The sequence below is a fragment of the Mus caroli genome, chromosome 19, assembly GCF_900094665.2.
Source record: "Mus caroli chromosome 19, CAROLI_EIJ_v1.1, whole genome shotgun sequence".
Lineage (NCBI taxonomy): Eukaryota > Metazoa > Chordata > Mammalia > Rodentia > Muridae > Mus > Mus caroli.
In genome coordinates this window covers 34,488,431-34,513,575 of record NC_034588.1, presented here as the reverse complement: position 1 = coordinate 34,513,575, position 25,145 = coordinate 34,488,431, and the positions used below count along the sequence as shown (strand labels likewise).

At 45.4% G+C, this 25,145-nt stretch overlaps 1 protein-coding gene across 3 annotated transcripts in view; it reads left to right on the top strand.

Annotated features, from left to right (window-relative positions):
* Nucleotides 1–25,145, top strand: part of Myof (myoferlin) — a 147,171-nt gene that overhangs the window by 105,424 nt on the left and 16,602 nt on the right. For all 3 annotated transcript variants that reach the window (XM_021152563.1, XM_021152562.1, XM_029472658.1), the window contains 14 exons: nucleotides 1,423–1,500; nucleotides 3,180–3,361; nucleotides 3,624–3,782; nucleotides 3,898–3,996; nucleotides 5,033–5,194; nucleotides 7,163–7,328; nucleotides 8,859–8,935; nucleotides 12,932–12,943; nucleotides 15,253–15,351; nucleotides 16,848–16,973; nucleotides 18,435–18,590; nucleotides 19,117–19,208; nucleotides 23,616–23,786; nucleotides 24,443–24,591. In XM_021152563.1, coding sequence (XP_021008222.1) covers nucleotides 1,423–1,500; nucleotides 3,180–3,361; nucleotides 3,624–3,782; nucleotides 3,898–3,996; nucleotides 5,033–5,194; nucleotides 7,163–7,328; nucleotides 8,859–8,935; nucleotides 12,932–12,943; nucleotides 15,253–15,351; nucleotides 16,848–16,973; nucleotides 18,435–18,590; nucleotides 19,117–19,208; nucleotides 23,616–23,786; nucleotides 24,443–24,591 — 1,728 coding nt within the window. The remainder of the gene's footprint in view (nucleotides 1–1,422; nucleotides 1,501–3,179; nucleotides 3,362–3,623; nucleotides 3,783–3,897; nucleotides 3,997–5,032; nucleotides 5,195–7,162; nucleotides 7,329–8,858; nucleotides 8,936–12,931; nucleotides 12,944–15,252; nucleotides 15,352–16,847; nucleotides 16,974–18,434; nucleotides 18,591–19,116; nucleotides 19,209–23,615; nucleotides 23,787–24,442; nucleotides 24,592–25,145) is intronic.

Genomic DNA, 25,145 nt, shown 5'->3' with positions numbered 1-25,145 from the left:
AAAAAAAAAAAAAAAAAACAACTTCTGTTTAGAAAACGCTAAATTATTATCTTAATTATGGGAAAAAAGGCTAAAAGTTTAAGGAAAATCTGATCTCATTATCAGCCTTCAAGAATTTCAGGATGTTATTAATAGTGCCATATGTAAGTAGGACTTAAAATGTACCAGATATTCAAGCATTCACAATTCTTATATTATGCAGTCAGTCGCAATACTCTACTATCCCTCAAATTGTGTGTATGTATGTGTATCTCTGTATGCATGAATGTATGTGCTGTGTACATACATGTGATATAGTGTGTGTCAGTATGTGCATTAGCAAGAAGAGTTTGAACATTTTTAAAAGTCAAAGAAAGTCTTAGCAGATAACTGTCCCAGACATAAATCTCACATAGCACTGAGACCTTGCTCAGTGACTGCTTGAGATCCAGGCTCATCCGAAAGTCTGTGATGAGCAGCTGTGCACTAAACCCCGGAAGGTCACAATGGGACTACTGTTCCTCTGATCGCCATGCTGGCGTTGGGGTTATTCTAGCAGTTATTTATTTGGTTTCATTTTCTCTTTGGAGGCAGAGTTTCTATGTGTAATCCAGACTGCCTTGACTTCTTGCATGCTGGGATTATAGGTGTGCAGCGCCACACTTGGAATATAGTAGTTTAGAGCACACCCCCATTATACACACTCACCTGACTCTTACCTGTTTAAAATCCATTTTAAGACACACACCCCCGCCAATCGTACTTTTAAATTGTCAAACGTGTGTGTGTGTGTGTGTTTGTGTGTGTGCGTGTGTGTGTCTGTGTGTGTCTGTGTGTGTGTGTGTGATCAAGTTTAATTTATAAATTAGGCACAATAACAGATAAAGCACAGTAACTAAGTATAAATATGGAAGGTATTAAAATGCACTGCAGTAAACCAGCCAGAACCACTGCTCTTGTGTTTTGGGTCTTTATTAAATAAATAAGAGTTACTTAATACAAGCACTGCAATGTTATTTACATCAGTCAGTTGGCTAACTGAGATAAGAAACTACAGAGTGACTACCAGGCAGGCAGCTTATACAGCACGGATACCCTGGACAAAGGCACAGTCAACATCCCAAGTGAGGCAGCTGGGTGCTTTGAGACGTCACGCTGCAGGGCTTGCAATATGAAACCTGTGCATTCTATAGTTCTGGACTATTCCACTTAATGTTTGTGACCTGAGATTGATTATGGGCAAATGAAACAGGAGAACAAAGTCATGGATGTTGGGACCTCTGTGAGTGTCCTTTTATAAGAAACCGCTGTGTCGGGAACATGTGTGCTCTCTGCGGCGGGGAAATGGATTGATTGACCCATGTGTCTGCAACACGTGTCACCTCTAAAGAGCTGAGAAAAATCCTATTAACAGTAACCTGTATCTCATCACCTTCCCTTCAGGAGTCTACATCTACCACCTGCGCTGCTACATTTATCAAGCCAGGAACCTCATGGCTTTGGACAAAGACAGCTTTTCAGGTGAAGGGAAAATCCCTACTACCCTCTTACATGGCGGGCTACCTTGGGTCGATCGCGCATCAAGTGGGTTTTGTATCTTGTTTTCATTTCTTACAATAAAACCCTTTCCAGGTAGAGACTCTGTTGGTATGCTTGAAGAGAACCACCCAGTCATCTTGAGGAATTCCCAACTGCTTTAAGAACTCTTACTGGGTGCTAGAGATGCCCAGAATACACGAGGCCCTTAAACACTATTAATCACGGTTGAGCCATAAAGTGCCCTGAAGAACAACCTCTGACCTCTCTTTGTGTGCATGGCTTCGTTTTAAACCTGAGTCCTGGGCCGATTGGTAAATTAGGAGTCTTTATACTTTTTGGTTACACTCTCAAGATGATGAAAGAGATCACATACTTGACCCATTAGCCCATGGCATCTGTCTGTGAGTCTTATGTGGTATGCTTTTCACCTCCTCTACTGCCTTCTCTCACCCTCTCCCCACCCCCACCTTCTAGTCCTATGTAACTCTGAGTCTTCAGTACTGGTCCTCACATTGGTACTTCACATGTGCTTTTGGCTATGCTCTGTCAGTGTGGATAGAATAGAGGCCATACTATCCTAAATATATTAGAGGCTATTTAGAGACATTCTGCTATGAGACCTGCAAGCCAGCCAAGCTTCCCTGGTTCTTCTATGGAAACAGTTCTTAAAACACTGGTGTGATAATATCATGCACTGTGTCAATTCTTATTCATGTCCCAAGCACTCCTTTTACACAGTATTAGTGAATTATTTCCTTTCCTAATAATATTAATAATATTAGACCAGAGTATCTAGATCTGGTCTAAAAGTTTAATCAAGATTATCCTACTCTGTAGAACAAAACTTCAAAATTTTTTTTTAGGACATTTTCAAATAGTATCCACCAGGGGACACTGTCTCACTATAGATCCAATCAGAATTCTTAGAAAAATCTTCACTGATGTTTGTATCCCAGTTGGATACAAGATTTATCAGTGGGGCAAAAGAAAACTTTTAGTCCTGTTGCAAGCTGTAAATTCTGAGAGCAGCTAAACCTTTCCTAGTTGCTGCTATATCCTTGAAACCCAGCACACAAATGCAAAGCCTTCTGTGTAGATAACAGTAGAAACAAAAGCATAAAATAAACTTATATTTGTCAGTTTATCAAAAACGTAGAAACAAAAAATATAAAAATAACCGGTATTTATCAGTGAAATGGATAACAGGCTCTGTTCTAGGCAGTTCACATGTTCATGTCATCCCATTTTCTACCCAATAGGAAAACAGAAATTCCTTTTGTGGCAAAGAGGGAGGAACGGAGGCTTAGAAAGGTTAAACCTTTTTCTTCCAAGGTCCCGGGGGCACAGCAGGCCAGATGTGTCTGGTTGCGAAGCTTGTATTCTAGATGATGTATGTGAATGCCTCTGTGCCCAGTGAACCTTGCTGAGGATAAGTGCACTCCAGAGAAGCAATCCTTTGCACACGTCAGGGCCTTCGGTTAGGCACTTCTCACCATGATACCGTCCTCTGTGGTGCCCCGCTTACAGGACTCCTTGTCTTCAAAGGGGTGGTGAAAGCATATGACCACTATGTCCAGATGAAAAGTCTCTGGTTGAAACTCACTGTCATAGGAGTTCAACTTCTCCGAGACTCTACTGTTAATATCTTTTTCTGTCCATAGATCCATACGCCCATGTCTCCTTCCTCCATCGAAGCAAAACCACTGAGATCATCCACTCCACCCTGAATCCCACCTGGGACCAAACCATTATATTCGATGAGGTTGAAATCTTTGGGGAACCCCAAACAGTTCTACAGAACCCACCCAACGTTACCATAGAACTTTTTGACAATGACCAAGTGGTAGGTAACAGGACATTTTAAGATGACATTGGGGAGCTGGGCGGTGGTGGCGCACGCCTTTGATCCCAGCACTTGGGAGGCAGAGACAGGCGGATTTCTGAGTTCGAGGCCAGCCTGGTCTACAGAGGGAGTTCCAGGACAGCCAGAGCTACACAGAGAAACCCTGTCTCAGAAAAAAAAAGAAAAAAAAATTGACTTGGGGACAGGACAGTCACCTGCAGGGCTATCTGACCAGGAGTTTGTGTGTGGTTTCCTTCTCTAGGGCAAAGATGAATTTTTAGGTCGAAGCATTTGCTCTCCCTTGGTGAAACTGAACTCAGAAACGGACATCACACCTAAGCTTCTCTGGCATCCTGTTATGAATGGAGACAAGGCCTGTGGGGATGTCCTCGTAACAGCAGAGTTGATTCTGAGGAACAAGGTACTGCTTTGTTCTTGCTCATGGATTCCACGAGCTGCTTAGAGAACCTCAGTCATTCCAGGTACTCTCTGCCTTAATGAAAGAGAAGTGTTGACAGCCTGCGTTTGTTCCACAGGATGGCTCCAACCTTCCCATCCTCCCCTCTCAAAGAGCACCAAACTTATACATGGTCCCTCAGGGGATCAGGCCTGTGGTTCAGCTCACTGCCATTGAGGTATGTATTCTCTCCGAGTTTTACTTGACCAAGCCAAAGGGTGTGTCAAGGACCATTAGTGTAGGGCATGCATTGTGCTGCATGCTTTCTTGCCGTCTCTAACTTCCTATAAAATCGGCTCGCACCCTCCCCCAATAGAAATAGTCATAGAAAGTAGACATCTTAGCAAAGCAATAAGAAGCAGATTTCAGTGATTTCTTTCTTTTGGGGGGAATTCACCAGAGAAAGAGAAGATAACCCAAGAGAAAGTGCCGTGTGAACAAGGAGAAGGTCTGCAAAGGAGGCAAGAGGTCGGAGGTGGGGGGTGAGGAAGCAGCTGGACAGTGGCGACAAGGGAGATAATTAGGGCAGACCCAGGCTGGTGAAGATAACCTCCTAGCTAGATAGACGGGGGTCCTGATAAGGGAAGCATTGTTAGCTCCTCTGTTTTGCTGTGCGTTCGAAAACAGACACAGGGAGCTTCAAACAGCAGCTACCAGTTTGGAATGCTTGCAGGTCATTTACCATGCAAGAGGTTTATACTTGATCTTCCAAATTGCGCCCCCTCCCCCCCCCGCCCCCGTGGATCACATAAGTCCTGTTTGCAGATGAGATCTAGAGATGCTGACTGACTCCGCAGCACTTACAGCTGTTCTGCTTTGTCTTTAGCTATCTGACAAAAGGGAAGGGCCCAAACCACTTTCTCTGCATTTCCACAGGCACCTGAAGATAATAATGCACTGGTATTTTAGACGAATGTGCATCGCTCCATCTTAAAGACTGTACTGTGTTGTGTGATTGAGATTGGATTTTTCCATATATGTGTGTGCACGTGTGTATGTGTGATGTGCGTGTGCGTCTGTGTGTTTGTGTGTGTGTGTGTGTGTGCATGTGACTCTGTGTGTGTGTGTGCATGTTCGTGTGTGTTTGTGTGTGTGTGCGTGCATGTGCGTGTGACTGTGTGTGTGTGTGTGCTCACATGTGTGTGTGAGTGCATCTGTGTGTGTGTGTGTGATGTGTCAGGTTTACTCCCCTTCTCTTTAACTTGTTTCCCCAGATCCTAGCTTGGGGCTTAAGAAATATGAAAAACTACCAGATGGCTTCTGTCACATCGCCCAGCCTGGTGGTGGAATGTGGAGGAGAGAGAGTAGAATCGGTGGTGATCAAAAGCCTTAAGAAGACACCCAACTTCCCAAGTTCTGTTCTCTTCATGAAAGTGGTACAGTATCTAGACTCTGCACAAGCCCATGCAAGTGGAAAAACCCAGCCTTATAGTAAATGTGCTGGAGACTTCTCCCTCCTTAGGTCATCTGTAGTCAGTTTCTGAAAGCTCCAAATGGCCCCTCTATGAGCAGAGCTTGTTTCTCCAGAAAGTGTTTGGTCTCTGTTATAGGCTCTTAGTGAACCCCTCAAGGCCAGATTGTTAACCAGAACTTTCCCACTAGGATCTGGATGTCTAGGAAGGAACAGTGGTGGAGGACTTCCGTGTGGGTGATGTGGCATGGCCCTAATAGTCTGTGTCTGAGTCCATGCTATGGAACCTTCTTTGATCCTTTGAAGTTTACCTCTGGTTGTCAGAATTGGGAGGTGTCAGATGGGACTCACGCACCTCCACCTGTTATAACTAGAGCTTGTGGAAACCACCCAACTTGTCCATTCTAAAAGAAATTAAATTCTTAACTTTCTTGCTTATCCCTGGTTGTCCTGGAACTCATTCTGTAGACCAGGCTGGCCTTAAATTCAGAGATCTGCTTGCCTCTGCCTAGTGAGTGCTAGGATTAAAGGCGTGTACCCCCACCATCCAGCAAACCTTAACTCTTAGAAATAAAAAAAAAAATTCATCTTTGCATTGATATGTAAGAGATTACAATAAGCACATACAAAGATGGAAGACTAGACTTGTCCAATTCCTCTCCACAGCTCATTTTCCTTCATATCCCCAACACACTACCCTTGAACATCGGGGCCGCATGGTTTAACCTCTCATTTTGCATCGGAGGCAGTTGAGGCCTAGAGAGGAGAAATGGCTTCCCTGGCCTCAGAGCTAGTGTGTACCCTTCTGTGCTTGGGACCATGGCCTAGTTTCATCTGCAACTCCAGCCCAGTGCTACAACTCCTTCCTTCATGTTTGAGGCAATGAAGAGGTTAAGTAATTTGTACAGGAGGACCCAGCAATCGAGTAGCCAGAGCTTGGACTGGGGTCCTTCCACTCCATGATTCTGCAGATGGACAGTCTTATGGACATGTAGAAGCAGAATCCCTAATTAGTCACTGCTAAGAAACTCTGCCAATCCTTACCCAATCTCTCCCCCCCCCCCATCCCCGTCCTTCCCTTCCCACTTCTAGTCTAGAACCTAGGTTTGGCCAGCAGACATGGGAGAAGGCACTGAGGGAGCACCCCACCCTCTATTCTAGTGCAAGGCCAGCGACAGACATTAACCCAAACCACAGTCAAGCTTCCAGGCCAGCCCATGTTCTCCAGTCAGGGCAGTGTCTTCAAGGCCCCCACATCCCAGGAGCACTGAAGGCAAAATGAGCATCCCATTTTGGCTGTGGACTTCTAGCATCAGAGGAATCCCAATTCCACTTAAGCCATGGCTAGTAGAGGACCAAAGTTCTGCCTGCTACATGAACTTTCTTATTGTCTTTGACGAAGGATGCTGTTCCCTCATCAGCAACAGGGATGGAGGCACTCAGCCTTCAGCAAGTGGTTATTGAGCGCTCATAGAATGTCATCAATTGGTCTAAATGTTGGGGAGATGAAGGGACCAAAACTATCTTGTTCCTTGAGATTCCCTCTCAGGAAGAAGGTTGTGGGAGGGAGATGGGCTCAGTGACAAGATCTCATTCCACATTATGCTTGCCAAGTGCAGCCTAAGCATGTCACCTATGGATTCCACAACTCTGCTATGAATGATGAAGTGACCCAGCACACAGGGTTAGAAAAGTTCCCTAAGGCCATGCTCACTGTGACAGCAGAGGTAGGATTTGATCTTCCAGAGCCAGGCTGAAATCTCCGAGCTGATTACCAAGCACCTCAGTACCTGAAATACCCAAGGAAGGTCCCTCTGGGTTAGATTTAATGGGCAAAAAGAATCTGGGCTGGTCTCCTGGGGGGAACTGGCTGGCAAAGCTGTTCCTGTCAGACCTGGAAACGAAAAAGGACATCTGTTTTTCTGATCCCTAGTTCTTGCCCAAGGAAGAATTGTACATGCCTCCGCTGGTGATCAAGGTCATTGATCACAGGCAGTTTGGGCGGAAGCCTGTGGTTGGCCAATGCACCATTGACCACCTGGACCGCTTTCGGTGTGATCCATATGCAGGAAAGGAGGATATTGTACCACAACTAAAAGGTATGCCTATAGGCACGTCTATATGTTACACTATTTAGAATTTTTTTTTAATGCCTGATCTGGCTGAATCTTCACAAGCCATATTCTAGATGCCACAGGAAAAAAAAATAAGGTCTTATTTGCAGAGTACTAGGCAATTCCTCCAAGGAACAGCTAATAGCCAGTGGTGGAGCCAGCCTGGACTCTTGAAGAACTTTGAGGGGCAGAGTCCAGTACTGAAGAGGCCACCCTCTGGCATGCCTTACTCCTACATAAACACGGGATAACCTTTGAGGTAATGATGCCTGTTACATGACCTTTCCTATTTGCCTTTGAAGAAGAATCCTCAAAATTCAGGGGATGCTGTTCCCACATCAGCCACAGGGATGGAGGCATTCAGCGTCCAGCAAGTAGTTATTGAGCACTCATAAAATGTCATTCACTGATCTAAATGTTGGGGAAGTCAAGGGACCAGAATAGTCTTGTCCTCAAAGTGCAAGAGCCCAACAAGAAAATGAGTGTGTGTAGGTCAGTGCTCTAAATACTTTGGTGTAAAGATTCTGTCTGGGTTCTGACCTAGGACCTCTTGGGGTCTTCAATGTAAAAAAAAAAAAAATGCTCCTGTGACCCCACCCCTGCCTGCATCAGGCTGGACCTTGGCACCTGCCTTTAACTGAGATAAACCATGTGACTCCAGAGCCTGTTCCCAAGCAATTGCTGTTACTCCAAAGTCCAGAGTTACATCCAATGGGAAACTGCATATAAGATCAGGGCCCAGGCCTCCTACCTCCACATGCCATGGGAGAGCAAGGGCTGGACACGCAACAGCAGCTTCAGACTGCTGAAGAGATTCATCCCTGCTTCCTCCTCCCCTCTCTCCTTCCCTCCCCTCCCCGTCCTCTCTCTAATCACCTTCTCTATCTATCCTGTCTTCCTCCACTCCTCTTCTGTGCTTCTCTATCTCATTTCCCAAGAAAATGAGAATCTTTTCGACAGATTCGCCATCTCCATGCCCATTCCTACAGGATCAACACGATCTTTTTAATGGTGTAAGAGTACATATGTGTGTGTGTGTGCACGCGCGCGCGTGTGTGTATGCATGTGTGTGCACACATGTGTGTGTGTGTGTGTGTTGCTCTGTGGGCCACTTACAGGAATCAAGTCTCTCCTCCTTCCACCGTGTAGGTTCATAGGATCAAACTCAGGCCATTAGGCTTGGCATCCAGCACCTTTACCTTAATTGCCATCTCTCTGGTCTTCAACACAATTCTCTTCCAAGCACTCGTTATGCATAGGAACTGATTTAACTACCCCAAGCCAAGACACATGGGCCACATAATCCCCTATAAAATGTCTAAAACCATAACCTACTTTGAGAATGTGGCACATCGTTGGTTCATTTTCCACATTCAGGTGTGGTCCCCCATTGAAAAGTTTCACCCGGGTTAACTCTATCACCCATCCTGTGGCTGCTCGACGTGACCGTGGGATAGAATGTCCTCCAGTATGCTGTTCCAAGTGTCCTAGATTATAAAGCTCTTTGTCTTGCAGCCTCTCTGATGTCTGCACCTCCATGCCGGGAAGTCGTTATTGAAATAGAAGACACCAAACCATTACTGGCTTCTAAGGTAGGTTGTATTCCAGATGTCCAAGCAATTGGTGAACTCCAGCAGCCATTCAAGACCATTAAAATATTGCTCATCAAACCAACGTGCAAGGACTGAATAGACACAAGATCCGAATCTTGTATTCATCCACAGTTAACAGTGAAATTGAACCAACGAGGGCTTCTAAAAAGCTTTCCCCTTTCACCTGAGAAATTTTTATACAACCTCTGGTGTATAGGTATAAAAAGTAAGGTGTACAAATCAAACATCCCTCATAATTAATTATAAAGCATTGCTAGACATAATTTTACCATTTGTCTAAAACAAAATCAAGATTACATTCTAATGAGATGGACGAGCTTGTTCATTTTTACATAAAGATTTAAATCTCAGCTAGATATGTAATACTGCAGGACACAGCATCATTAACATTTTTCAGGGTTAATTAATAATTTGATGTTACAGTCATTGATGCTGATTTGGATAAATGTGTAATATTAATACAAAATGGCAGAAGGTATATTTCAGGCTACTGCAGAGACTGCTGGAAACTCTCCTAATCCCAAGCCAAAATTCATTTAACATTTTTTTTTCTAATGAAACTCAAATAAGCCACTCAAAGAGAAATCAAACATTCTAACATAATGTGACCCAAATATATACTAACTTGATACTTACATGGTAAGGAATGTTGGTGGAAACTTTCACATCTTGATTTTCCATAATTAAACCATTGTGTTTCTACAAGAGCAGAAAACTTGGTATGTGAAAATACTGCAGTCTGTAGCATACCCTAGACCCAGATCTGAGCTGAGGTGTTTCAGGTGGTGTTCTCTGGTGTTGTATGGTGTGACTACATGCATAGTGCAGAAACACATGGGTTATGGGCTCAAAACCAAGGCCATAATGGAGTTGCATGGTGCAGTCTGAGTAAGTACTGCCAAGGACACCTTTCTAGGTGTCCTAACAAATCATTAATTGCACTTTAATGATGCACTTGGACTCCTTACACACTTTATTTTTAGTTAATTTTCACTTGTTGCACATTCAGAAACATTTCTCTTTGCCATACATTCTGTAACCACACACACACACACACACACACACACACACACACACACACTGTGCTACACATTCAGGTACCCAGCACCAAATGAGGTCATAACCTACAATTTAAAAAGCTACTTGAGAACCAATCAGGGGAAGGTCCAAATGCTATCGTGTTAGAAGTTTCTAGAGAAAATCGAAACATTGCATCAATCAGAACACGCATGTCAAAATTTTGCCTATGTGAGGCAGGACTGTCGTGTTTTGAAATGACCCTATTTGTCAGTATAAGGAACATCCTGAGTTTTATATTCACTGTGGAAGAAGTTTGTGGGAATCCTAACTCAGGACCCAGTCTGAAAACCTTCCAGCCACTTCCTTAGAAAGGAACAAGAAAGTTTGAACCCAGAAAAAAGAAAACACCAAATAGCTCACTGTTTCTCTTGGCATTTACAGTAAACGTTCACAGCATGTTTTAATATGCAAACTGGCTGGAACACGCCCATGATTGCACTTTAATGTGTTATGTCCATAAATGGTACCTTTTTTTAAAAAACCCACTTCTTTCCCACTGCATTAAACTCACTAACAATTGGACCATATTAAATGTGGTTCCACAGCCAGCTCCGGATTGCTGTGTGTCTGACTCTACTGTGTGGCAATTCTACACGGTCACAGATGACAATATCAAATTCCCCAGCCCATAGGGCAACACGACTATGTTCACTTATTGAAAATAACTCCAATGAGTCTCAATAAGACAGTAGTTGCCTAAGGAGAAGTTATGTCTAATAGACTTAAGGGTTTATTTATTTTTTCACGGTGATTTCCACAACTACTCTGGGAAAAGGCAGTGTAAAATCCTACTCGATAACATGCCAATCAGTCCTTCCTGAATGTCTTCTGTGTCCTCAGTACTACTGGGGAGCAAGGAAAATAATGTCAGTGCTACTTCTTTCTCGGCAGTGCTGGAGCTAGGCTACTCTAGCAACACACTATGAAAGGTCCGTGTGTATCAGCTTTGAACCGGGAAGAGCAGCAGGTCTAGAGATGATAGTGTCAAGTCATTCCCACTACACTATAAATGACTATAATCAGCCTGCTCCCCTCATACCTTAGTTGAGGGACACTGTGTCAACAAGGAAAGGTAGGATTTCCTCTAAGCTCTCAAGTCCCTTTGTCAAGGTAGACATTGCATATTTCTATAAAGTCCAGTGAGCAACGTGGAACTTCAGGAGAGCCAATGACAAGCTTACTAACGTCCTTTATTACATGTAGCACGCGTACATGTAATGGACACATATGACCACTAACTTGATTTTAGACTTTTACCTGGATAAACCGAATGGGCCCACACTAACTGCTGTTGCTGAGGGCTGGAGGCCGAGTCTTTCCACGAGGGCATCATGCTCTGTGATGTCTGTGGGAACTCATGATGGATGAGCTTAGCACTCTCCAAAGAAGAGCAGGAGATGAGGGCATGGGGCAGATTGGTCAAGTGCCAGGCAGACAGCACAGACCTTCTTTCATGGCCGACTCAACAGTTGCCTTCCAATTCCAGTGCTTAAGCAGTATGTCAACAGCACTCAGCAAAATGGCTTCTCCAAGGACAGTGCATGTATGTATATGATATGATGCATGAGGCCGCATGGGACTGGGGCAGCTTGGTCTAAGCACTTGAATTCCTCTGGGTTCTACTAGTAGATTTTGGAGTGAAAGGTGATATTTAGATGAATAATGTCATTTTAAGCCAAAGGGAAGACTGGCCCGGGGCCATGTAGTGCTTTGAGTTGAATTTTCAAGTTCATTTATTAGATTGGAGAAAAAAAGAAAGTCAACGAGTTGCTGTCCTTCCTTTTCCACACGGGACTATGAGCAATCAGGCATGAAGGGATCCTTCTGGGCTAACCCTGAAATTTAAAGTCAGCAACTTGTCTTGGATACTCTTTAAACATGGCCTGTTCTTATCCCTAAATCAGTTCGTTATAACTGAAAGTAAGCGTGAAGAAGCAGACTAAATATCTGAATTCAAAACTATTGAGATTGTCAAAAGATGGTTTTGTTTTTAATTCCTCTCTCCAAAATCGCACTTAAACTATGATCACTTAACCCTAATCTTGCTTGGGAATGGAGCTAACAAAACGAATTGATACGTCTCTCTCTCTCTGCCTCCGTTGGCACTTCTGCTGCAACAAGGGTCAGTCTAGATAGAAATACTGAGGACCTTAAGAAGCTGGGTGGCACTCAACACAGGAGGCACAAATGTGCTGTAGGGAGAGATCAGGATTTCAGAAAGGGGAACTGTGTTCTCTAATTAGCCCAGGGGGCTATCTTATCAGTGTCCCAAGAGAAAACTCAAGCTCCAGCAAACTCCTGGACAGTCCCTGGTACCTGGAGGGGCAAATCCTCCATGCAAACATTCAAGTGGAAGGATTTGGCCAACGAGAAACCTGACATCCTTTTATTAGAAGAGTCATTTCCTACCAGTATTTAAGTGGTATTCTTACATAGGCATGGGGGAACACAGAAAAGGCACTAACATGATGGCCTACAGCCGTGCACACCTTGTGACAAGAGAGTTCTTGAAGGGGTGAGAAGGGGGTCGTATTGGGGCTATGCTTTTGGAGCTACATGGACTGAGAGGTGGGGGTAGGAAGATGAATAGCTTTCACTCCCCCCCTGAGCACCCACTGCGTTAGCTGATCACAGGCTAGTCTAACCCCATCAAAAGCACAAGCCACTCAAGTACTGTTTCATGGGTTTTCAGAGAAGAAATCTAAGATATGCTCAATGATAAGATGCTTTCAACTAGAATAACTAGGCAATCTGTTAAGTGTTGATAGTAAGTATGCAGAAAAATAATGTCTCTTACCCTCTTTCTCTCTAAACCTAATGTTCCTGGGATCTTAAACCAAACATCCACGTGACTCCTATATATGATGTCTTCTGCTACTGACCTCATATGCCCAGCTGTCGGAAAAGGTAACGATTGCATATGTGTTTACGCCTCTAAGATTCATGGGGTGAAGGATGCGACTCGGGAGTAGAGAGCTTGTCTCAGCATGTGCAAGGTTCTTGGTTCAATTGCCAATACATGTATTTTCTGCCCATAATTGGAATGTAACTTTTCTCCTAACTCCAGGAATGTATTGATGATCTGCAGAGGACATTTAATTCATTATAACTATGTGTTGCATGCACACACTTGTATGCATGAATATAAATTTAAAGACATATACAAAGATGCACATGTATATGAGCATTTAGTTATACGCATAAATCTACAAACATTTGCCCCCAGGTACAAATGAGAAACAGCCTGTTTTTGTTTTTAATGATTTCATTTGTATGGATGTGTATATGTGGGGGTATGCACACATATGTGCGGGTACTTGTGGTGGCCAGAAGAGGGCATCAGATTCCCTGGAGTTGGAGTTCAAGTGGTTGTGTGGGTGCTGGGAGTTGACCTCTGATGGTCTGGAAGAGCAGCCATTGCTCTCAATGTCTGAGCCAGCTCTCCAGCCTGAAACAGCCTTTCTTACTCCTTGTTGCTCTCCATCCTACAGAACAGAAGGAGGCTTACAAGAGGTGATGCTTATTTTTAAGAGCATCACTATCTAAGGCAGATTAGAAAAAGCAAGCCAGGCAGTGGTGGCGCACGCCTTTAATCCCAGCACTTGGGAGGCAGAGGCAGGGGGATTTCTGAATTCGAGGCCAGCCTGGTCTACAGAGTGAGTTCCAGGATAGCCAGGGTTACACAGAGAAACCCTGTCATGAAAAACAAAAAACAAAAAACAAAAACAAAAACAAAAACAAAAACAAAAAATAAAACAAAACAAAAAAAAGAGCAGTAAGTGAGTCTCATCCAGATATGTCCTTGTTATAAATCAGGGTGGAGGTTGGGTGTGGAACCACACACCAGTAATCATAGCCCTTTGGAGACTGAGGCAGGAGGATAATCAGTTTGAGGCCAGCTTGAATTATATATCAAGATCCTGTGCAGAGAGGGAGAAAAGAAGGAAGGAAAGAGGGAAGGAAGCAAGCAAAAAAAGGAGGAAAGGAAAGGAGAGAGATAGAAAAGGAGAAAATGTGAGGAGCTACGCAGGCACTGGCCTATGAGTGCTTCATTTATTATCTCTTCTGCCAAACCAAGAACCACTCAGCAAAATGAAGTTCATGGCTCTGGCTATAACTGAAGTCACCCGGGGGAGTTATGTGAACATAACGAATACCCCAGTTTTCAGCCCACATTGACTGGATCGGAATCTGAGGGATGGGGTGAGAGCAGCTAGCACACATGAACCACAAGCTCCCCCTACCTTTGTTTCCTACCTTCAAGGTTCCCAGAATTCTTTCTCTTAGTGATCCTATCTGATTTCCAAATCAACTCTATGAGGCAGACGGAGGCAGTTGTCACTAGATGAAGAAACTGAGGGTCAGAGTTGCAGAACAACTTGCCCAAGACAGTGTGGCTTATAACATAAGGGCTAGAACTAGAACCAGTTCACCGAACTCTTAGAGTTGTAATGTTGCTAAAAGAGCTAAGGAAATGAGATCAAAGAAAGCATATGTTAGAAATGCCATTCTACTTGATTTATGGATGCAAGCATTAAAAGTAAAGAAACGAAAAGAGACAAATTGATAGATCGTATGTATCAGGTCTAAGGAAAACATCTAATATAGATGTGGGCATTGAAGCAAACACATTTCATCAAGGGCTGGGAAGATAGTTCAGTGGGCGAAGTGCTTGCTCACAATCTCAGGGACTTGAGTTCCATCTCCAGAATTCATGTGAAAATGCTGAGTGTCGTGGCACATGCTTGTTTTCAGGCACTGGGGAAGTGGAGACAGAAGGATGACAACATTTGTGGGCCAACAAGTCTAGCCCAAATAGTGAGCCCTGGGCGATAAGAGACCCTGTTTCACAGAGTTGAACAGAATTCATGGGGTGTCACCTGAAGTTGCTCTCTGGTCTCCACATGTACGCCTACATACGTGTACTCCTCTACACACAGGCATCTACGTGCACATGTGCGCGCACACACACACACACCACACCCATGTCACTGGTTGACATCTCCTGCTTCTATGCAGAATTGTGGCTGTGCTGCCCACCGTGCATGTAAACAGAGGCAGATAATCTCAGAGCTGTCGGTAGCCTTCTCTCTCTCTCTCTCTCTCTCTCTCTCTCTCTCTCTCTCTTCTGTTCCATAGTGACTTTTCTGTTAAAAAAAAAAATCAGAAATCCAGACTGTCAATATCATTTTTTTTTCATTTGCACGTGACTTTAGGAGGAAGAAATCGTTGACTGGTGGAGTAAATTTTATGCTTCCTCTGGAGAGCATGAAAAATGTGGACAGTATATTCAGAAAGGCTATTCCAAACTCAAGGTAGTTGGACTTATGTTCTTATGGGTGGGGAAAAGCCAGTTCCAGCATGCCTTAGGCCCTAGGCTTACAAGGCCTCGTGGTGGGTGCTGATGGACAGGGGCCAAGCGTGCCTCTGCCCTCTTGCAACAGGCTTGGCTCTGCCAAGCATCAGGGACTGAGGAAAGTTGCTGAGTTATGGTTGCGTGACTGTCACTTTGGGGCTTGGGGGCATCTGGCAGAAGGCTAGGAGTGGGTTAATACCATACTAATTAGGCCAACAATTACCCAGAGTTGCTTGGCTCGGGGAGACTCCGAAGTCACTGTGCCCTTTGCAGAACAACAAAAAGATGTCAACACGCTTCGTTTTGTCTTCCAAACAGTGATCAGTTTTGCCAAATGAAAAGTTGATTCTGTTACATGTATGCCTAGTCACATCACAGCCGCGGGGCACACGAGTGCAGGAGGAAGCGGCGGTGCCGGCCAGGGCTAGCTATCTGTACTATTCCCTTCATGTTCCAGTTCTTCATTGTTCAGTTGCTAACTCTGTCAGCTGCGAACCCAAGGAGTCAGAGCGAGGTAGAGGAGAAAGATGAAGTTAAATGAGAAACAGCTAGTTATTAAAATTATTCCTCTATCAAAGAAAGACCTATACCCTTGCTTGTTGGTGGCATGATGTATTCGTGTAGTGTAAGGAAAGCCGCCATGTTAGAAATCACATGGAAAACTAATGAGACTGGGGTGAAGGGACAGGTTTCCATTACTTGTTCCTCTTCTCCCTTCCATCTTTCTCTCTTGTCCAACTTTTCTTTTAAAACCAAGGTCTAATGTATATGCCACAAGCTGGTCCTCCCACAAGGCTTTGGTGTTCTGTACATCTGTGTAAAGCCGCGCCCACAGCAAGGGGAAGACCATTTTCACACACAGGAAGCTCCTCTGTGCTCCTGTCAAGCCAACTCTCCACAAGCTGCACCCCTCTGGTGCACAGCTGGTCTGATAGTTGCCATGATAGGCTGGCTTCGCTTGCTCCTGTGTTCCAGATAACTGGACTCAGACAACATTCATTCTACATTTGGCTCCTTTGGTCCCAAAGAAGTCTGCTTTTGAGACTCGTCATGTTGTTGTGGGTATCACAAGTTTGTTTACTCTTGCTGAATCATATTGGATCAGACTAGGTTGGAGGTAGGTCGTGCCGTGCTCATACCCCATCTCACCTCCCCTTGCCCCTTCTTTTCTCTCTTCTCTCCATGGTTTGTTGACTCATCCTCCCAACACTGGACCTTCTTGAACCACACGGACATGCTCATGTTTCTTTCTGGTAAATTCCTAGAAACACCATTTCTGGATCCTAGGATATGTAACCCCCTAAAAGAAGTGTGGCATTTTCCCAAGTGGCTGTTCTATGCTGCACCTGTGAGGGCTCCAGGAGTTCTGTCCAATCCTTTTGGTACTCAGCCCTGTTGGCTGGAGACACCACCTCTGTTTTAATGAGAAACTGAGAGTCCGCTGATGGTTTTCAGATCTATGACTGTGAACTGGAGGATGTAGCCGACTTTGAAGGCCTGACAGATTTCTCAGATACCTTCAAGCTGTACAGAGGCAAGTCCGATGAGAATGAAGATCCATCTGTGGTAGGAGAGTTTAAAGTGAGTAAAGTGTGTGTGTGTGTGTCCTTTGAAAAATCCATCTTCTTTTTTTTTATTGATTTTGGATGAAAGACTGCGATGTCTACAGCTGGACACGTCCTCTGCCCTCCGCAGGAAGGAAAATGCCCCCATGGGGAGCCAGGGTATTGCTTGGGCTGACCAGACTCAAATCCTCCTGGGTCAAATCTTCCCAAGACCTCATTTCTCCTATCTTCTGCCCTCCTAGGGTTTTAGCATGATCACTGTGGCAGATTCCCAGATGGAGACCTTAGCCACCTTTCTGCTCCTCCTAAGCAGTCTCTCCTCACCGTAACCAAATTCGAGCCTCCATCTGAATGGCTTAAACACACCTCTTGTATTTCACAGCTCAGGCCTCAACTCCTTCCAAAGCTGAGCTGGCCTTTCCCAAGCTCTGGGTCCCTCCTGCATACAGAAGAACCACTCCCAAGTCCCAAACACACCTTGCAAGTCCTCTCTATGGATGTACGGAGCCTTGGGCTAGGCAGCTCTTCCTTTCCTGGATGCCCTTCCTTTCCTCTGTAGTCTGACAAAGCCCTGCTCAGGCCCTAAGCCAGCTCAGATGTCAGTGTTTGTCAAGAGTCCCCTGGCTGCTTTGGGCAGCATGACTCACCCATGCTCTGGGCTCCCACAGGTCTGGGTTCACCTCCTGTCAGGTTTGATTGTTGCTTCTCCTCCCAAGCACACTTGGCAAGGCCAGGGCATCTGACACTACCTCTTCCTAATCCTTTGCCAATAGCAGACATGGCTAATGGATCAGGGGATTACACCCAACACAGGGTCTCAAATCCTCCCCACCCCAGCCTCCTACTAAGCCCACAATAGGGTATACAGCCAAGCTAATCTACTATCTTGTGCCATACTCTGTTTCTTGATTTTTGGGTGTTCCACACCCAGTATTCAATGGGTGCTTGCTTCATGACATGTTCCTGAATGCAGCTGGCCAGAAGAAAGGCCCAAACATCCTAATCCCAACTTCAATACCTTTCCCTATACTTAAGCTGGTTTCAAAACAAAGTATGCAGTCTTTTTAGCTGAGATCTGAGGCAGAGCATCAATTTTCCTGGGAGTGGGGCCCAGGCAGGTAGGGAGACCCAGCAGTGAAATCACCTCAGGACTTATTACTGTCTCCAAAATAATCTCAACTCTTTACCTTGTTTTGCCACCACATCCCCCAACCCTGACCAGCCACCTCCACTTCCTGCCCAGGTTATAAACCCCTTCCTATAATGCCCTCTTCTGAAATGATGGCTGTAGAATGCTGGAGTGTTCTCTACTGGAATCCCACAAGAGCCAAAACAGGTTATGTCAAAGACACTTAACATCACCCAACTGTGTGAGACAGAGGGTGCACACGATGGGTGCCCATTTCCCAAGCACCCTCTACCCATTGGCCAGCGTCCTTGAAGTCATCAGCACACGTCGTCTCTCTCTTTCTCTCAGGGCTCCTTCCGAATCTACCCCTTGCCGGATGACCCCGGTGTGCCAGCCCCTCCCAGGCAGTTTCGGGAACTGCCTGACAGTGTCCCACAGGAATGCACTGTTAGGATTTACATTGTTCAAGGCTTACAGCTCCAGCCTCAGGACAACAATGGCCTGGTAAGAGTTTGGGTGTGGGGCCTTCTCCCATAGCAGGATAATTATAGTCATCAGCCATGGTAATTGTCACCTTCTTTCTTCCTGGGCGTCTGTTATCTCACCAGGAGAAAGATACTCTATCAAAACAATATAAGCAGAAGGATTGTCCCCATGGGGTTTTACCCAAGAGCTTTGGCTGGGACTGGGGGGGGTGGGGGTGCTTAGGGCTCTCTAGTTCATCCTTCTCGTGTTACCGATGTGACCCAGGACAAGATTTGCTCCAGTCACAGGACCAGCATGTGCAGAGTTAGGTCGTTCCTACCTCCACCCCATCCCACCTTTTCACCCACACAGATGCTTTGAAGGCACGCTGGCCCACTGCCACCCAAAGGAGAACCTTGCACTGAGCTCATCTGAGGTCCTCAGGTGCCCCAGAGGCCACCTTTGTCATCACTCGGGAGTATAGAAGCAAGCCAAGTCTATCCCCGAAATTGACTTCAGTTTGCACTCGGGATGATATAACATCTTACCTGTCTTGTCTCCACAGTGTGATCCTTACATAAAAATAACCTTGGGCAAGAAAGTAATTGAAGACCGAGACCACTACATTCCCAACACTCTCAACCCAGTGTTTGGCAGGTAACATACAGTTCAAAATATTCCTTCTACATGAAATGTGCCCTGCTCTGTTTGAGGTCCTAACACCAGGAATATGTACAGATACCTTTGTCAGAGAAATGGGTAGAAGGGCTGGAAGGTCCATGAGGGAAGAAAGTCAAAAGATGGGTTTCTTTGAGTCAAGATCTAGGCCCCAGGATGCACTGAGCTTGTGGAGGGGCTCAGCTGCTATAAAATCCTGTTTTCACCACCAGGGGATAATGCGTCTAAGGTGGGGTGGAATGGAGGTAGGGATGGCCTGACTGGAAGTAGGGTTTACTGGAGTGTTACAGTTCTCTCCTTTTGATGCAGTGAATGTTTCACTGAGGGAGGATGCCAAGTGACAAGACAAATATTCTGTTTTATTGGTCTTTAATGTCCCCCAAGAGCCTTGACAAAGCATTGTTCTCTTTGTGGTCACAGCCTTGACTTGTTTCTGGTCTAGAATATGGGCATTGTTAACACATTTTTATTCATGCCACTTGTGAACACGTGTGTGCATGTGGCAGTGAACACCTGTGTGCATGTGGCGGTCAGAGACAACCTGGTTCTCTCCTTCTACCATGTGGGCCCCAGGGATTCATCTCAGGTCTTCAGGCTTGACCTCAGTAGCCTTTACCCATGTGTGAGTCATGTTATATAAGTCTTATCAGAGCTGTTTCTAGTTACCAACATGATCACTAAGTAAAGCCAGCATTATTCAGCTGAGAGCACCTTTCATATTTAGTAACAACATTTGCTGAGCAGTCAGAGTGAGCAAGTCCTTTCTCGCTGGGCCATTTTGTAGAAGACATGTCAGAAATCTCACAGAACTCTGACGGGAACAGAAACTGAGGCCCGAAAAGAGGTGTGCATAACACCTTTCTGATTACAGGCTGTGGCCGTGATCCCAAGCCATATGACACCAGGGTCTGTGTGGCTTCAGCACCACACTCTGCTCTGTGCTCTGTCTGATTCTCTTCTGTGTTAGACTCAGTAGCCAAGCATCACAGCTCCCACATCACCCAGGGCCTCACATCTCTGTCAACAAGCCGTCACACAAGCGATTGAGACAGAGGAGGTATACGTCCATGACGTGACTCTGAGACTTTCCCAAGCCTGAGGCAGTACTGCATAGTCACAGCAAAACTGCCGTCTGTAGGTAAATGTTCTTTGTGGAAAAATATTTGAGGAAGGGCTGGGGCAGGGGAGGATTCTGTGTGCAAAGGGTGGGCAAGCAGGAGGACCTGAGTTTCGGTCCCCAACCTGTCTAGCTGTAAGATAAGGTAGAGGGCAGAGGATGTGGCTCAGGGGGTACAAGACGTGGCCACATGATTCCGACAATCCAAATTCCAGATGCAGCCGTGCGCATCTATAATCCCAGCACTCCTACAGCCAGATGGGAGGCGGAGTCAGAAGAATCATCTAGAAACATTCTGGCCAAGTAGCCTGGAGTATGCAGTACAGAACAGAAACAGGAGAGAGCCTACCTCAAAGGGGTGGGAGGCAAGAACTGACTCCCCAAATTTGTCTCTGGCCTTAACCCACAAGCTGTCGCACACACCTGTCCTCTGCCCCATCGCAAAATCAAGAATTAAATATATTTGTTCTTAACTTTTTTTTTAAAAAAAAAAGGTAGTAAATAACAAAGAAAGACCTTCTGCCTCTACATGCACTAGTGTGCACATATGTATACGTGCACACACACACACATGAGCACAAAAGGGGAAATGGTGTTATTCTCTCAAAATGTTGCTAAGTGGGGGACTCTGTTCCTCTTTTGCCCCGCCCATGACACACTCATTTACTTTATGTCTTATGTTTATTCCTCTAGGTTTTTCTCTGCCTCTCTGTGTGTCTGTCTCTCTCATGCATGCTTGTACACACACACACACACACACACACACACACACACACACCTTGGTCATCCAGTTTTAGGTTCAAACAAGCCATCTCTATAGACAGGAACATGCATGTACAAAGGACCACCCAGTTGGCCCCTAGCATGTTTGCGTACATGCACACACATGCATATACTCAGACACCTGAATACGAACACCCTCTGTGCTGCACAGCCCTAGGCCCAGTGCCGGGCCCAGAGAGGGGAAATAATCCTCTGGCAAGGCAATGTGATCATTTTCCCTTCCTTCCGCTGATCCAGCCCCAAGGTCTAGACAGGAAAAGGCACGCAGAGCAGGAAGGAGGGCTCCGTGTGAGCGAGACCGGGAAGCAGGCAGAGCCAGCTTTGAAGGGAGAAAGGCAGCCCTGTCTGAAAGTCTTGTTTCAGAGGTGCCAAGCACAAGCTTAATTAAGTGGCAGGAAAAGTCTTGCTCAGAGCCACGCTCAGAGGAAGTGATGCTGTCAGGCTCAGCGAGGCCAGTGGCTGTCTTAGGGGATCACAGACTTCCGCCAGTTCATCAGAGTGGCTCCAGGCCTGGACCTCAGTCTTGGGAAGTGCTTTGCTTCTCAGCAGAGAGACCCTGAGACAGCTTGGGGAAGAAGCCGGATTTCCTGCATTCTTGGCCATTGTTCATCTTGGCTTCTCTAGAACACATTCAACTCCTGAATACTGTCCTCTGATCTCCCTCACTGGGATGTGGTACCCATATTCATCTATGTATCATCCACACAATAATAATAAACTCTAAAAGATTTTTAAAAATAATAATTGATGCCTCGGGGGAAGGAAAGTATTCCTTAATTAAACCAAAGCACCCAAGATACCAGGTCAGTTTGGTTTTTTTTGTTTGTTTGTTTTTGTTTTTCCTTGTCACCAGATCTCACGGTGTATTCCTGGTCCTTCTAAAAGTTACATAGACCAGGCTGGCATCAAATTTGTGGCAAACCTCTTCTGCCTCTAGAGTATAGCATTTATAGGAGTGAACTACCATGTCCAGCTGGTTTTCTTTTTGTTGTTCTTACTGGGTCTCGAGACAAGGTCTTTCTACATAGCCCGACTGTCCTGGTGCTCGCTCTGTAAACCAGACTGGCCTTCAGCTCACAGAGATTCACCTGCCTCTGCCTCCCAACTGCTACAGAGTAAGTCACAATACCCAGCTATTTTCTTTTTTAATTAAAAAAAAATTGTGTGTAGGGATGTGGTTGCTGCATGCATGTCTGTATACTGTGTGCACACCTGGCGCCCACATTGGCTATGATGCTTTGTGTGTAGCTATGACCCAAGTACCCCTTTCCCTGCCTCAAGTACCTGCTGCATCTAGGGAGGTCTCTGAGATTGGTGCAGGAGACATCCGGGTGGCTTTCTTCCAGAGTGCCATTAAACACTCATCCCTGGCTCGCTGGACAAAAGCCTGTCCTCACACCAGAGGGTAACAAGAAAAGGAGGAAGCACAGGGGAGGAGACAGTTTTTCTGACAGCAAAATAAACTAAGCACCTGGAATGAGAGGGATATAGGGGAACAATGCAAATACCAGAGCTAAGCCCTGCCTGTCTGCCATTGATGCGTGCTCTTCAACATCCCGTGGACCACACAGTTCATCCGCCAACAGAATGGCTGCTGGATGATTTCTTTGTATCTCTGAAGAATTTACATTTTAATGTAGGTTCCATTAGACAAGTTATGAAAACTGAATGAAGTCTGTGGCAGGACCAGAGGCCTGGCAGGCCCCCTCCATGGCACACTACACAAGTTCATGCATGTCCCTGCGTCCTTCCAGAGGGATGAGTCAAGTTGTTTCTTGGGGCAGGAGTCTCTGATGAGCAGAATAAGAAATGAAGTGGGATACAGAAAAATGGCTGTCAGGTGCCTGTTTGATCTTCCTGGAGTGAGGAGAAAGGCATTCCAGGAGGTAGACAGGTGGTAACACTAAAATTAGCAATATGATGTATTATTGTTATAGTACTAAGTTTTTATTTATTTATTTGTTTTATATATGTGTGTATACATGTACATATATGTGTATATGTAGTATATACTACATATACTATATATACTATATATGTGTGTGTGTGTTCTTTGTTTCATGCACATTAGAAGAGGGCATCAGATCCCATTACAGATGGTTGTGAGTTACAACCTGGTTGCTGGGAATTGAACTCAGGACCTCTGGAAGAGCAGCCAGTGCTCTTAACTGCTGAGCCATCTCTCCAGTCTATAATATGCATTGTTATAATCATTTCACAGAGAAGAAAACAGGACTAAATAAATGGCATAACTAGGGTTTGAACACAGGTATTCACCTGGGCTTTTCTCCTGAGCAAGCATGCATTCCCTCGTCATCTTATTACTAGCATCTACTGTTTATACTGTCTCCCCACCCACATAGCTGTCCTTAATCAGTCATCTTCCCCTAACATCGCCAACACTTGGCAATTCTTTGTCTGAGTCTTGGTTTCTGGAGCAGCCCAGAAGGCCCCTGACTGCTCTGTATGTGCATTCCTTTACTTAGAATGTATGAGCTGAGCTGCTACTTGCCTCAGGAGAAAGACCTGAAGATCTCTGTCTATGACTACGACACCTTCACCCGAGATGAGAAGGTGGGAGAGACAACCATTGACCTGGAGAACCGCTTCCTTTCCCGGTTCGGGTCTCACTGTGGAATCCCTGAGCAGTACTGTGTGTAAGTTGCTTCCCCACAAGTGGAGGTGGTCTGCTGCACGGAGGCTCAGACCTGGGGAGGCTGGGGGGCTCTGCCTCCATCAGTGTGCTGTGGCTCTTTTGGTCCATCCAGTGTCATTTTTGACAGGATCATCTAGGGACAAACAAGGCAAGCACACTGCCTCAGTTATCCCATAGTCTGTTGAAATGGTAGTGCCTGGACAGTCCCCTCCCCTGTTCTTGAACTCCTGGGGTTAGCGGGGGTTATGACAGGGATTCTCTAGCCTTTAGGAATAGGGATTGATTCGTGACTATCAATTACCCCCCCCCTCAAGGATTCTATGATGCCTAGTGTCCCTGATGATAACCAGCGGCTCTCTAAGCCTTCCGTGAGACAGCATGCCACTCCTGGTCTTTGAATTTGCCTCTATGATTGTGATAATCCCAGATTCCTCATTTTTGTTGAGGAGGGAACTGCACACACACACACACACACACACACACACAAAATAGACATGATGAGTTGCCTGAAGCCAACATAATATGTATGTTTTACACCTCTGAGATAGGTGTCCGGGAGGCAAAGTAGGTACAGGTGTCCCTCCCCAGTTAGATGGCTGTGCTCAGACACAACGTGCATTTGTGTGGAACCTTGTGCACCTGTGGTGTCGTCCACAGTTCCGGAGTAAATACCTGGCGAGATCAGCTGAGACCGACGCAGTTGCTTCAAAACGTTGCAAGATTCAAAGGCTTCCCGCCACCAGTTCTTTCTGAAGACGGAAGCAGAATCCGATACGGAGGGCGAGACTACCATTTGGATGAGTTTGGTGAGCACGAAACTGCCGGGTTGTAAGCACAATATAATAATCCATTTCTGTGCTCTGTGCTGCATTGGGGGGGGGGGTGGAGATGAGCCAAGGCAGCGCCTTGATGATTTCCTGTGAGACTCCATGTCTGTCCTTACCAAGACTGAAACCTCAGTAGGGTAGAGAATTGTGTCCATTGGATGGCCCAGTGGACACATTTTTTTTAGTCTGTCTTATATTTTACCTGTTATTTTCAGATCATAGTCATCTGCACGTTAACTATAAAGTCCTAATAATTAGCCATTTTTGTGTATTACATAATTAACTCAAAAGTGTTCCAATGACAGTGAAAGAAATTCTGTTCCAAAGAGACTCCACCATAATTGGCTGTGATGGTGCACATCTTTAGTCCCAACATTCTGGAGACAGAGACAAGCAGACCTCTGAGTTTGAAGCCAGGCTCCAAAACAAACTGAAACAAAACATGAGTGAGAGAAAGAAGAGAGGAGAAGAGAGGAGGGGAGGGGAAGGGAGGGGAGGGGAGCAGAGGACAGGGGAGGGGAGGACAGGGAGAG